This window comes from Suncus etruscus, chromosome 4 (assembly GCF_024139225.1).
Source record: "Suncus etruscus isolate mSunEtr1 chromosome 4, mSunEtr1.pri.cur, whole genome shotgun sequence".
NCBI classification, from domain to species: Eukaryota; Metazoa; Chordata; class Mammalia; order Eulipotyphla; family Soricidae; genus Suncus; species Suncus etruscus.
The window spans coordinates 82,209,052-82,222,753 of NC_064851.1; the positions used below are offsets into that span (position 1 = coordinate 82,209,052).

General features: G+C 38.0%; 1 protein-coding gene across 1 annotated transcript in view; it reads right to left on the reverse strand.

Moving 5' to 3' along the window:
- LAMA4 (laminin subunit alpha 4) overlaps nucleotides 1-12,785 on the reverse strand; it is a 161,831-nt gene extending 149,046 nt beyond the window's left edge. The window contains exon 1 of the mRNA XM_049771231.1: nucleotides 12,451-12,785. Coding sequence (XP_049627188.1) covers nucleotides 12,451-12,621 — 171 coding nt within the window. The 5' untranslated portion in view covers nucleotides 12,622-12,785. The remainder of the gene's footprint in view (nucleotides 1-12,450) is intronic.
- Nucleotides 12,786-13,702: the final 917 nt, after the last annotated feature.

The window sequence follows — 13,702 nt, forward strand, 5'->3', positions numbered from 1 at the left end:
ATAATTTCAAGTCTTTTCTCAAAACCCACACCATCTACCTGCTCTGTGTGGTCCATGACTCAGAAAGTGATAGTATCTTCTCATTTCCACAAGAATTAATAAAGACACAATTAAATTTTTTTTAGGGGGGGGAATCTTCTTTTCTTATTCTAAATATCATTTGGGGAGTCAGTTTAGTAGCTGGGTGAGTAGCTTCTCATTAACCTTGCACATGCATAACTTGATTCTGCTATTTAATATTTCCTTGTAATCATATTTTTAATTTTTTGTTTGTCTTTTGTTTTTGGGCCACACCCGGTGACACTCAAGGGTTACTCCTGGCTACGATCTCAGAAATCGGTCCTGGCTTAGGGGACCATATGGGACTCTGGGGAATCGAACCTCTGTCTGTCCTAGGTCAGTGCATGCAAGGCAAATGCCCTACCACTTGCACCACCACTTCAGCCAGTAATCATATTTTTAAAAAGTTTTCTTCATGGGCCCGGAGAGATAGCACAGCGTCCTTTGCCTTGCAAGCAGCCGATCCAGGACCAAAGGTGGTTGGTTCGAATCCCGGTGTCCCATATGGTCCCCTGTGCCTGCCAGGAGCTATTTCTGAGCAGACAGCCAGGAGTAACCCCTGAGCAACGCCGGGTGTGGCCCAAAAAAAAAAAAAGTTTTCTTCATTTGATTCAACTTCCCCTCATCTATACAAAATTCAATAACAGTTGCATTTTAGAAGCTAACACCTCTCTAAGTGCTCAGATACTCTCTAGATAAGTATGCTTCTCTATGCACATTTTTGCTCAGATGATTTTCCTGGAGGATCTATTGAAAATGCACATTCTGATACAAGTTGGGGCCTAAATTTTTTGCCCCTCTAATATAAGCTCACATGCTGATGCTGCTGTACTTGCCACATTTGTAGATGAGACCATTTAAATCCCACTTCCCCATAGTTGGGAATACTCAGGCCTTTTTATTCCAGGACAGCTTACCTCATATATGGACACCAAATTATGACCAGAATTTTGCATTCCTCTCCATCTAGATACATCTCATCATCAATTTTCTTTCTTTCTTTCTTTCTTTCTTTCTTTCTTTCTTTCTTTCTTCTTTCTTTCTTTCTTTCTTTCCTTTCTTTCTTTTTCTTTCTTTCTTTCTTTCTTTCTTTCTTTCTTTCTTTCTTTCTCTTTCTTTCTTTCTTTCTTTCTTCTTTCTTCTCTTTCTTTCTTTCTTTCTTTCTTTCTTTCTTTCTTTCTTTCTTTCTTTCTTTCTTTCTTTCTTTCTTTCTTTCTTTCTTCTTCTCTCTCTCTCTTTCTTCTTTCTTTCTTTCTTTCTTTCTTTCTTTCTTTCTTCTCTTTCTTTCTTTTCTTTCTTTCTTCTCTTTCTTTCTTTCTTTCTTATCTTTCTTCTTTCTTTCTTTCTTTCTTTCTTTCTTTCTTCTTTTTCTTTCTTTCCTTTTCTTTCTTCTTTCTTTTTCATCTGTCTTTCTTTTCTTTCTTTCTACTTCTCTTTCTTCTTTCTCTCCTTCCTTCCTTCCTTCCTTCCTTCCTTCCTTCTTCCTTCCTTCTCCTTCCTTCCTTCCTCTCCTTCCTTCCTTCCTTCCTTCCTTCCTTCCTTCCTTCCTTCCTTCCTTCCTTCCTTCCTTCCTTCCTTCCTTCCTTCCTTCCCTTTTTTTGTTATCCATTGTCCTAGCTTTCTGGTTCTCTGTGTTTCATGTTTAGGATATCCAATGGTGGATTTGTATAGGACAGGTGGAATTACCCATAAACCACAGCATGGAAAATTGTTGACACTGATCTATTATACCTAGAGCTTTGCCTAAAATGCTGACTAAAAGCCTCCTTAAAGTATCACTTTGAAATGACCTAGGCCAATGACTGGGCCATTGATTTGGTCAAGAAATCATCAGTCCCATGTCTGGAGTCAAGGAAGCAGTGGCAAATTCTCCATAAATGTGTATCTAACACCTCCACCAGATTAATCTGTATTCTCTGGAATTTGGTCTCCCAAATCTTGGAATTTTAACTAGTAAAGCAGCTGACTGATTGCCTTTTAATTTAAATATAATTTAATGTAATTGTGGGGGACACACCTGGTCAATGCTCAGGGGTTACCCCAACTCTATACTTGGGAATTATTCTTGGCAGTGTTCAGGATGCCAAGGATCGAACCTAGATTAGCTGCATACAAGGCAAATGTCCTACCTGCTGTCTTATTACTTCAGCCCTGTGATTGCATTTAAAATTTTATTAATTTTAATTTATCTATTAGACATGTGTAGAAATTTGTTGCTATAAATAATCTTTGTTGTTGTTGTTGTTTTTAACTGTAGAAACTGAGTCCCATGGAAGAAAAGTAAATCTCTCAGAATTCACTAACTGGAATTGTTAATAAACATTAATAATAACTGGTAAGGGTTATTAAGCAGTCAGAGGCCAGCCACAAACTACAACAGTTCCACTGAGACTTAGTCAGTGCAGTGTCCTCTTGATTCATATGTCTGTGTAAATAATTTTTTCTGATATTTAACTTAAGTCTAAAGAACTATGAGCAAAGTGAATAAGAGTATATAAGAAGGAAACACAGTAAATTAGAAGATATGTGGATGCATTTTAATGATTCCCATTTAAGCTTATGATACTTAAAATATATTGAAATGATTGGAATGAACATAGGCTGAGACTCAGAAGATATAATTTCTGTTGCTTCTGCTAATGAGCTTCTTGTCCTTGGGCAAAGAGCCTTAATACACAACTCATCTCAGTTTTCTCACTGATGATACAAAATGTTGAATATCTAAACTCAGACTCTACTAGTAATTCTCTGCTATATTCTTTTTTTTATACATCACATGCAATTTATAATGAATAATACTCTGGTTCTGGGCTCAAGTAGGTCTTATCAGTGCTGAATTGTGTGCTAAAAGAGAGATTTCAAGGCTTATCTATTATGAATGAAATGTCAAGTTTTTATTTGCATTGGTCATCACAGACATCACAGACATTACAAGGGAAAAATAAAGAAACACAAGGCTGGAGAGATACTACAGTGGGTAAGGCTTTGTCCTAGTGTGCAGTAGAACTGGGCTTGATTCCATATGGTCCTCAGAGCCTGTTAGGAGTAATTTCTGAGAGTACAGCCAGTAGTAATCTCTGAGCACTGCTGGGTGTGGCCCCCCCAAACCAAAACCAAAACCAAACAGGCCCATCTTCAGATATTTAGACTTTAAAATTCCAAATAATAGGCATTTAGGACCCCAGGACCTCACTTGGAGGCTATATCTGGGTTGATAGATTCTTAGATGACCGTAGTAACCACTTTCTGATTCCCAGAAACCTAGAAGATAAATATGAAGAGGTGTAAAATTGTATCACTGTTCCCTTAAGGGGGAAATACACATATCTTGGCCAGGAAGGTTAAAAGATTCTATGGATGGTTAAAAGATCCTATGGAGGGGCCAGAGAGACAGTTTAGCAAGTAAGGCACTTGTTTTGCATGTGGATGACCCAGGTTCAATTCCTGGCACCTTATATGATACCCTGAGTCTGGCCAGGAGTAAGCTTTAAGCACCACTGGGTGTGGCCCAACAACTGAAGGAAAAGAAAGACATGATGGAGTAATTCATGTCAAAGGACTGACCAAAATTTTTACTTCCAGAACCTGAATTTGTGCCATGATTCTAGATAATTCTATACTCCCTAGTATAGAAAAGTATACAATTTTTTCCTAGCTTCTGCTTGTGCCTACATTACTTAGTTCTTTGTACTATCATCTGGCTTTTTAAGAGTTGTCAATTCAGTCATTTTGTAATTAGACAGTAGTCATACATGTAATAGTCACACCTGAGAAAGTTTTTAGTGAAGGCATCTTGGATCACTAGGTCCCCTATTTATTTTAAATAAATTAGGCCACTACAACTAATGAAAAGAATACTTTAAAAAATAATATAGATGCCCAAATTATACATTGTAAATAAAGGTTCTTTTAGCATAGGATATAGTATGAATCATATTCTGGTTCATTTGTTGATTTCATGGTTTTTTTTTGTGCTAATGCAGCTACTAATATGTATTTCCCCAACTTACCACTTCTTAAAGATTCATTCTTGTAGATATTTCATATTATTAGGCAAATTTTAGGTCTCTAGTTTTATCAAAATGTAACACCCACTTATAAATTAAGAAAGGCCTGGAAGTGAAAAGAGAATCATATTGTATATTATATGAAGTACTATCCACCCTTTCTCTTTTTCAAAAAAAAAATTAGTTTATGTATTTTCGTTTTAGTAAGAGGACTTAAGTTTAGGGAAAATGAACATTTTCCCTACTACCACTCAGTTCTTGGAATGCTGTTTTCCCAAGTTTCTCATGAGAAACGACTCCGATTCGGAGCTGAACTTCTGGCAGCTGAATTTCATTAAGACTTTGATGGGAAACTTAAGTTGGAATTAACAAAACTCTGTGGTAAACTTCCCTTTAGTCAACCGTTTCCCCGGAATTTAACTTTACCACACTAGATGCAAAATAAGAAAACAGTTGAAAGAGAATGCTACTCCTTGGCAAAGAGAGGAGTAGGTATTTAAATATTCTCTATGTGGTTACTATATCTCCATGAAATAGAAGAACTGCTTGTTTTAGAAAATAAGCATTTGTTTAGAAATGCTAAGTTTTGGAATTCAAAGCATGCTTTAGCAATCTGATTTTAATGGTTTCTAATATATCAGATGTCTCAAAATTATGTCTGGCAATCATTATGTTTACTGAGTGAGCCAGAGAGAAACCCTAAAGGAAAGGAGAGTTGGGGGATTATACACTTTAAGAAACTGTGACAAGTCAAGTTTAAGACTTTAATTCTGAAAAAAAAAAAAAAAGCCATAGTCCTTATTTGACCAAATTTTTGGGGGAATTTGTTTAGCTTTTTGGAGATTGAGGCAAAAATTATTTTTCCTAACTCTTCAAGTTATCCTAATCTGTGATAAAGCTAAATTTAAAGAACCATTAGATATAAAAGGAAGTTAAACTTTGGTGTCCTTCACTAATATTGGGTAGCCAGTACATTTGCAAATAAAAGTTGAAAATAATAACATGTCTGAAATAGTTAAAATGTTGGTACAGACACACTGGTACTATACATCTTAATCTTCAGTTTGACAAAAGCAGTTAGTGAAAAAAAAAGAGGAAGAAGGGCAGAAGTGAGAAAACTGAGCTGATCTTGAGTTTGGCAACAAAATACATAATTTTAATTTTGTAACTAAATCATAAGACAACTGCTTTTTTTTTTCTATTTCAGTTTTCTATCCAGAGAATGGAATCTCCTAACTGTGAATTAGTTTTCTCCAACTCAGATGACAAGAAAGTAGTAAAGCTGGATACATAGAACATCTGTCTGACTTAATGGCCACACAGAGCCTTTTATCTAAGCCAAGGTATGTTTCAAATATTGTAAAACAGACACTACATATAAAACAAACAGCCCCTAAGATGTAATTGACCTATTAGATTCACTTAGCCCACAAGGTGTTAAAATTTTTGAGTCAGAGTCTTCACTTAAAATGCAGTTTCCTGGATTCTCTCTCAAAACCCCCCCCAAAATCTGATTGCTCTGGATGGGGCTGCCTCTTTCCTGCTTCTTGAGTCACCTCCCCCCTTCTTCACAGAATATTTTTTCACTGGCATTGCTTAGTCATATTTTTCTTGGACTCAATAAGAATGTGTATACTATCTGATCAGCAATTCTACTTTTGGTTCTTTACCCTTCCAAAAAAAAAAAAGTAGGAAATAGGACATCAAAACCAGATACTAGTACTTGTATTTCAGTGATTTTAGTAGAACCATTTAACAATAGGATAAAGGTAGAAATAGCCCCAATGTTCATAGATTAACAAATTAAATATTGGACAGGGGAATGGTTCAATGGAGTCGAAGTAAAGTTTAGACATGCAGGGGCCTAGGTTTGATTCTGATACATATGTTTTCCAAACATGACTCGGAGTGGGCCTCGTGAGTGAATGTGATTTCTGAAAACAAAAATCACACCTCCAAAAGTGATAAATGACGGGACCGGAGAGATAGCATGGAGGTGAGGCATTTGCCTTTCATGCAGAAGGTCGTTGGTTCAAATCCCAGCATCCCATATGGTCCCCTGTGCCTGCCGGGGGGGGGGGGCATCCCATATGGTCCCCTGTGCCTGCCGGGGGTGATTTCTGAGCATAGAGCCAGGAGCAACCCCTGAGCACTGCCAGGTGTGATTCAAAAACAAAACAAAAAAAACACACAAAAAAGTGATAAAGGACAGTTGAATATTATACAGTCCTTAAAAATGAATACAATTTTAGCACATACTACAAAATGATCAAAACTTGAAGGAAATGTGGTGTCTTAAGACATTTGCAAAAGAATAAATGCTATCAAATTTTAGTTATGTGAGATATTGAGGCTAGTTAAATTCAGAAAAACAAAATGTAAATGGTGAATACTGAGGACAATGAAGATTTATTGTTTAATGAACACTGAGTTTAGTTTGGGAAGTTAGAAAGTTTTAGAGATAGATAGTTAAGATGACTCATTAAAATGCATATGTACTTGTTACTGGACTATATACTAACATGATTGAAATAAGAAATATTGTGTTATGTGTATTCTTTCTGTGTGTTTGTCTTTTAGTTAAAACAGAGAATAACTATAGGAAATATGATTATTTTCCAGTAAAATGTTTAACAAAATAACTTAAATATAGGCCATGAAATCCTATAGGTAGTGTTTTTTTCAGTTCTCTATATATTAATATTGTTTCTTTTATTTTATTATTTTTATTAATTATTTAAGCACCATGGTTACAAAATTGTTCCTTTTTTTGTTTCAGTCATAGAATGTACACCATCCTTCACCAGTGCACACTTTACATCACCAATTTCTCCTGTTTCCCTCCCACCCTCCAGCCTCCCAACCCCACCTGTCTCTAGGGCAGGCAATCTGCTTCTCTCTAATGTAGATTATACTTTCAAATGCAGAAAATGTACAAAGTAAATTTATAAGAAAAATATAATTTTAGGAAATATAGAAATCTATCTTGAAGACCCTGAAGTAAACTGAAAAAAGAAAATGAAATTTGGGTTGTGTCTGCCATCTCCAAATATGAATTTGCTCACTTGTAGAGTAGGTATAATTTCCACAGTTAAGAATTCAGTAAAATCATATATAAAAATACTTGGAGCATAGAAGTTAATAATTATTGATAAATGCTTCTTTTTCATTCCTCTATAGGTAACTAGTTTAAAAACTAGTTGTTAGATGAGTGGTAAAGAAACATCATCTCAATATTTGACCATCCTAAGATTCTATGCAACTTTAGCTAGTTATATAGCAGATACTATATAAACATTTTTTGACATTTTATTTATCTTCATTTTAAGACATTCTCTAAACTTCAATTAAAATTTTGTCTATAAATAGCTCTATCTATTTCACCACTTTTTTTTCTAGATATTTTTTTATAAAGTTGGAATGTTTTCATAAATTCTTTCCTTATAGTAAAAGTTTCCAGATAAATTTACCTGGGCATGTGCTCCATACATGTTTCTAAGTTTGCAAAAGGAGGTACACACCATAAAGTCTCACTGAGTTATCATAAGTGTTCAAATAAATAACTAATGGAAATTTCTTGGACCAATAGATGATGCCTGTTAAATATTCAATGAGCACTAGCTATAAAACATGCAGTTATTATTTATTATTCCTGGTGCTACTGCATTCAAATCTTTCTAAAATAATAGCATTAAGACAACTTGTTTGATATTTGGTAAAGATTTGATGACTGTGTTCCACTGGTTTTGCTCAGGAATAATAGTTTACCCACACAATCACTATGACACTTAGCTTGTAGCCACTCTTACACAATTCATTCTATTTAATACAGTGCTATGTATTATGGATAGACATACAAATATATATTTTAGTTTTCTCACCTCTTGAGGGTAGGGAAATAACTCTGCCTTTTGTAATTTCTTGTGCATATTTAATTTGCATATTTAATTTCTCTATACATGATAGAGCTCTGAATCTGCTTATTAGATGAATATAAAGTGAATAAAACCATGTATGCAGAGTGTTTGAATTACTAAGTTCAAATTAAAGTTTTATAGTTTACCGATAAAATGACGCATAAAACTATGCATTAAAAGATGAATCAGACCCATGCATGGAGGTCTTACTGTGATTTTGTGTTTTTTTTTTTTTTCTTTCTCAAAGTAAGGGAACAAGATAAAGAAAAAGAAAGAAGAAAAGGAAAGAGTTCTAACCTATCATTTAATAAACATTCTGCGACTCTTCAGTGGCCAGGAGCATATGTGTTGCAACATTTTCACATAGTCACAGTGAAAAACAATCTGGAGAAAAAGTTCCCCAGAAGTAGACCAGTACACAGACTTACCACCAACATTTGTTCAGCATGAATACTGGGGTACATGTGGCTCATGGCACATGTATGTTCTTGAAGGAAAGCTAACAACTATAGCAATGCCTAGAAGGTTATGAGGAGATAAAATCCTCCCTTCCTCTCTCATTTCTCCAGGTTGCCCTACATGCCTTCTGTGGGTGTACCCATTTGAGACCCTAGACCCACCCATTTTGGGGAGGGGTCTTGGGAACCGGATAGTAGGCGTAACCTTACCTGCGAGCCCCTCCCATTCCTGGGAGGGGTCTGGAAAAGGTTAGATAAGGCATGGACCAAGGGAATTCGGCCTTTTGGCCGTTCCTCTCTTGGCCCGGCTCGGCTCCCTGGCTTTTGGATCATGGGGCCGCATGGAGCCCAAAGGAAAGATGGCTGAAAGGAGTTTAGATGCAGGGCCAAGAATAACTATTGCTTAAAAGGTTATGAGATAGGCCACACACATGTGGTGAATAGGGCTTGAATAAAAATGATTCTTCCTGAAGCCTGCCTGTGAGTGAGTCTTGTTTACGCCGATCACCTGGGCCTGGAATTCGCCGGCTGGATGGGGATGAAGCCACGTGGCTGGGGCCTAAGCACAAAGGCCTCCATCCATCGCCATCCAGCCCCATCGTTATTTATTTTATGCTACACCTTCCATCTGCCTCTCCAGAAAAGATCGGACTCTCCTGAGTTTCAGTGGCTTCCTTCTAGTCATGCAGCATCAAGCTCCATCCTAGTGTTGACCTTGCTTGATTCCTGCTGCTGCCTTCCAATAAACAAAAATGTCACTCCCCTCAAGGTCACTCTGATATCGTGTCTGTGCGCGCAGTGCGTGCGTGTGTGTGTGTGTGTGTGTGTGTGTGTGTGTGTGTGTGTGTGTAACTTTTTGTGATCCTTTGTATAAGATAAAAAGAATACTTTTTTTCAGTGTGGAATCGTAGGACACTGAATTTATACTATGTTAAATCTCTGTTAATTGCATTTACCTGCTGACAATCATTGCTCTCACTATAAGCTCAGCAATAACAGATTTGTAAATTGCTTTAACAAAAGCTGAAGAAAGTGAGATCATTCAGTTTGTTATGGTTATCGCTGAGGGCTCTCTTTTTAAATGTTTGCATTCTAGGAAAAATGTAAAAGTGTTTTGCAAGGAAACAAAGGACTTTTCTCTGGGTTATCTGACACACTACTACTATTTTTTGCACAATTAATGTATTTGTTTCCTTAATGCTCTGAAACTGTCATATGCTGTACTAGGTGTGGACTTAAAACTTTATGTGGAGGAACTTGGGAGGTTCTAAGGAAAGCCTTCAGTAGGCACCTCCCACAATTGCATGCTAGTTTTAGTATTTTTCTTCTTTCCTTTTGAAGGAGAACTGAGAAATACCATTCATATAAATCCAACACAAATAAAATGGTTGTTATTTATAGAATATTCTCCCATCCATGTTCAAACCTCCAATGAATAATGAATTATGAGTCTGTGTTCTTTTTCTCTTCTAGCAGATGTAAATACACCCCCTGAATTAATTCACTAGAGCAGTTGTACCGTGTTATTAAATATCCAGAGTATATTTGATTTAAGGTCTTGTAACTGGCTATAAAGAACCTGGGAAAACCAATGATGGGGCTTTGGCAATGTTGTGAGACCACAGGCTAAGTAGAGCATTCTTTGAAACCGTGTGGTGAGAACTACTGTAATCTCACCCTTTCTACATCATGTACTCTGACCATCCTAAAATGACTAAAATTGCCTTTCTGCTTTCTTAAATCAAAATTGAACCCCTTTTAGACATTCTTCTAGTTACTAGCTACAGACAAGCAGAAATACAACAGCATTAAGATAATTAGGACCACAAAAACAAGGTTTTGAGAAATATCAGAACATAGGTATTCTTTTAGTCATCTACATATTTTATTTTTATTCTACTTGTATGTATATAAAGCATTTACATTATATCAAGCATCATCTTAAATGTACCCTATATTTTATCTAATTTTATCAAAAATTGTATGAAGGATGGAATAAATATTAATAACTTCTCTAAACATTTTTTTATTGTGAGTGTTGGCATCTGTAATTTGCTTAGGTCAAGAAGTGGTTAAGTTTAAACTTGGGCTTTCAGATGTCAGTTTGCCATTTAAAATGCCTCCAAATGTTGCTTCTCTATTATTTTGCTGAAATGATTGAGTATATAGCAAGTACTTATTCTTAACAGTAAATTCAAGATTTCCTAACAAGATAAATAAATTAGATATACATAATATGAAAATGAATGGTTTGGACATAATTTTTATGGGATGAGTATTGTAGTTAGATGTGCCTGTCTCTCTAAAATTAGAAGGAAGCCCAGATAAATTTGAATTCCAGATGAACAATGACTAATTTTTAGTGTAAATATATAGCATGAAATATTTTAACTTAACAAAATTATATTTTATGAAAAAAATGAAATCCACATTTAATATTTCTGTGTTAACTGTACCCTTCCATGAAGCATTTCATTCAGGCACTTTCTGTGTTCAAAGCAACAAAAAGAGATAATGCTCCCTTTATCCAATTCCAAGCTAGGATAGAAGCAATGTCTTGTCACTGCACTCAGTGGGACTTTTTGGTGGGACTTTTCACCAAGTCCTTATGCAAAGTGAACATATATCACCTTTTACTTTTCTCATGGAGTTAATTTTGTGCTTAATTGGGGGTGTGCATAAGACGAACTCTTGGAGAAAGGACATATTCATGAACCTTATGTTAGTAGAAATACATAATCAATAAATAAGGAATAGTAAGTAATAATTACAGTTGTTCTAGCAACTGCTATAATTAATTCTTATTTTGGTGTTGTTGGGAATAGTGTTAATGTGCATAGAACAGTGCTGTTCATCTATAGTGACTATAAATCACAGTGTTTGTGAGTGTGTGTATTTTGTTAGGTCAATTACTCTTTCCCATGAACTTCAGTGACTTCTGTTTCTTTCCTACTTTGCACCCCCCACCACACCAGCATGCTGCTGTCATTCTTGCTTACTTATTTTGAATTCATCCATATTTATCCTATTTCTGTACCTTGGTTGTGCTTTTAACCTCAATGCCATTGTGAGGTAATGAAACAGCAGCTTGCCCTTGCCTTTCCCCCATTATGTCTTCTTTAGCCTATTTTTTAATTGATTTATCAATTAAGTTAATTTATTTTAATTAATTTTCATTTAAGCCCCTTATCATGGGCTGAACATACTCTTGAATATCAGGAGGTGTTTAATACTCACTGAATCTAACATCAAAGTTCCAGCCCATCCCTTCCCAGGAACATGTCTCTTACACATGACCCCAGCTCCCATCCTCTGGTAACTACCATAGTTTTCAGAGCCTCAGACTTTCTTTGTCTTTTTTTTTTTTTTTTTTGCCGATTCCAAGCAGCAGTTCTTTGAAGAAAAATATCAACAGTGTATTCTGTCATATTGACTTTGAGGATAGAGTTAGATTTTTCTCGGTAACTACCTGTCTGGACTATAAAGGCTGGTGTCTATCTGTTTAAGGAATTGCTCTGTGTTTTTTTTATAGGTCTTTCAGGACCATTAGCTTCTCTTAGTCCCTTACTCTGCTCTGTTGCAGAGAACGGAACTGTCTGGAGTCTGGTTGGTGCCTTAGTGACAAAAAGTACTGGTCAGTCTCACTCTTCCAACATCACAGTGAAACAGGAAGCCAATGAAAGGGCACAGTAAAAGGACTATAGCTGGACAAAATCGCCACTATTGGAGCCTAAGTAAGGGTCATCCTGCTCACAATGTACTGAAATCCTGGTCTGGTGGACCCCCTGAGTAGCAGAAAACATGCACTTCTGCCAGGTGGGGCAATGCCATTGTCAAAGCTCCTACCCTTTCCCAACCTCCAACATTAGCTCAAAAAAACGTCTGTAATTTTATATTTCCTAACTGTCCAGGTGAACCTCCCTAGAGGAGAGGGGAGAGGAAGCAAAGGGAGGGAAAGAAGACAAGCACAGGTGCCCCAGCAAAGTGACAAAGACAGGGACACTGTACCTTTGTGGCAGATGTCAGGCTTCTGGGATCCAGCGGTTCTTGTCTGCCGGCGGTGAAGCGTCCTTCAATGTCCAGAGGAAAACTGCGGCCTCCGAACGCAGTACTGGACCCGACGGCTCCCCAGAGCAGCCAGAGGGACAGGAGAGAGCGCCAGGCTGAGCTCAAAGCCATCGCGACACGCAACCCGCCTCCAGGGGCTCCACAGTGGTCCCGGGAGTTCCTCCCGCAAAAAGGCGGTGCCTGGCTCCTTTCGCCTCCTCTCCTCCGAGCCTGGTCTGCAGAATCCAGATGTGGGAACTCAGGGCAGCCCAAGGAGGAACTTAGCAACAAGGAGAGGGAGAGAGGAAACTCGCAAGGAGTTTGAGTCTCTCTCTCTCTCTCTCTCTCTCTCTCTCTCTCTCTCTCTCTCTCTCTCTCTCTCTCTCTCTCTCTCTCTCTCTCTCTCCTTCTCTCTCTCTTTCCTTCTGTCCTTCCCTCCCTATCTCTCCCCTTCCCTTCTCCCTCTTTCTCCCTCCTCTCCACTTCTCTCCCTCCAATCTCCCCTGTGTCTCTCACCTCCGTTTTCGCCTCTCACTTTCCCCCTCTCCCTCCCCAGGGGCTCTGGCAGAGGAACATTCAGATGGATGGAGCTTGAAACTGAGCATCAAAAGGCAGAGCGCCAGCCACCCCCTGTCCCTCGGGTCTGCGCAATCCTGGCGTCCATCCCATGACCATTCTCACCACTCCCTTGCACCTTCCACTTCCAGGCCCTCCCACTCAAGCTGGCCTTCCCAACAGGACAGCAGGGTTGGCCTTTCCTGACTGGCCTCTCCCCCCTCTGAGTCTGGAGCCCCTCCAGGAAACCCAGATGAATATCCAGCTTTTGTGGTTGCTCTCTCACTCATTTATTTAAAGTCAAGGTGCCGGATGCCTTATCTATATTTATAGGAATCTTTCATGTAGCCTGTGTTGGTGTGCTAGAAAGTGGGTGAAAAGGGAGGAAGAGGGGGGCATAAATTGGAGAATCTCAGCGAATTGGGCAGAGAAAAGCAAGGGGAAAGAGACAGAGACAGAGACAGAGAGGGTTGTTTTATTGAGTCAAGTCTGTTTTCCCCTCTTGTAGAGGTCTGCTGTGCTCCTTGAGAGACTGGCTGGCCACCCTGCTTGAGAGAGAAAGAGGGAGAGAGCGAGAGAGAGCGAGCGAGTAAGCGAGCGAGTGAGAGAGAACACAGGTAGAGCCCTGGCTTCTTTTCTTGAGTTAGTTGAGAGAGAG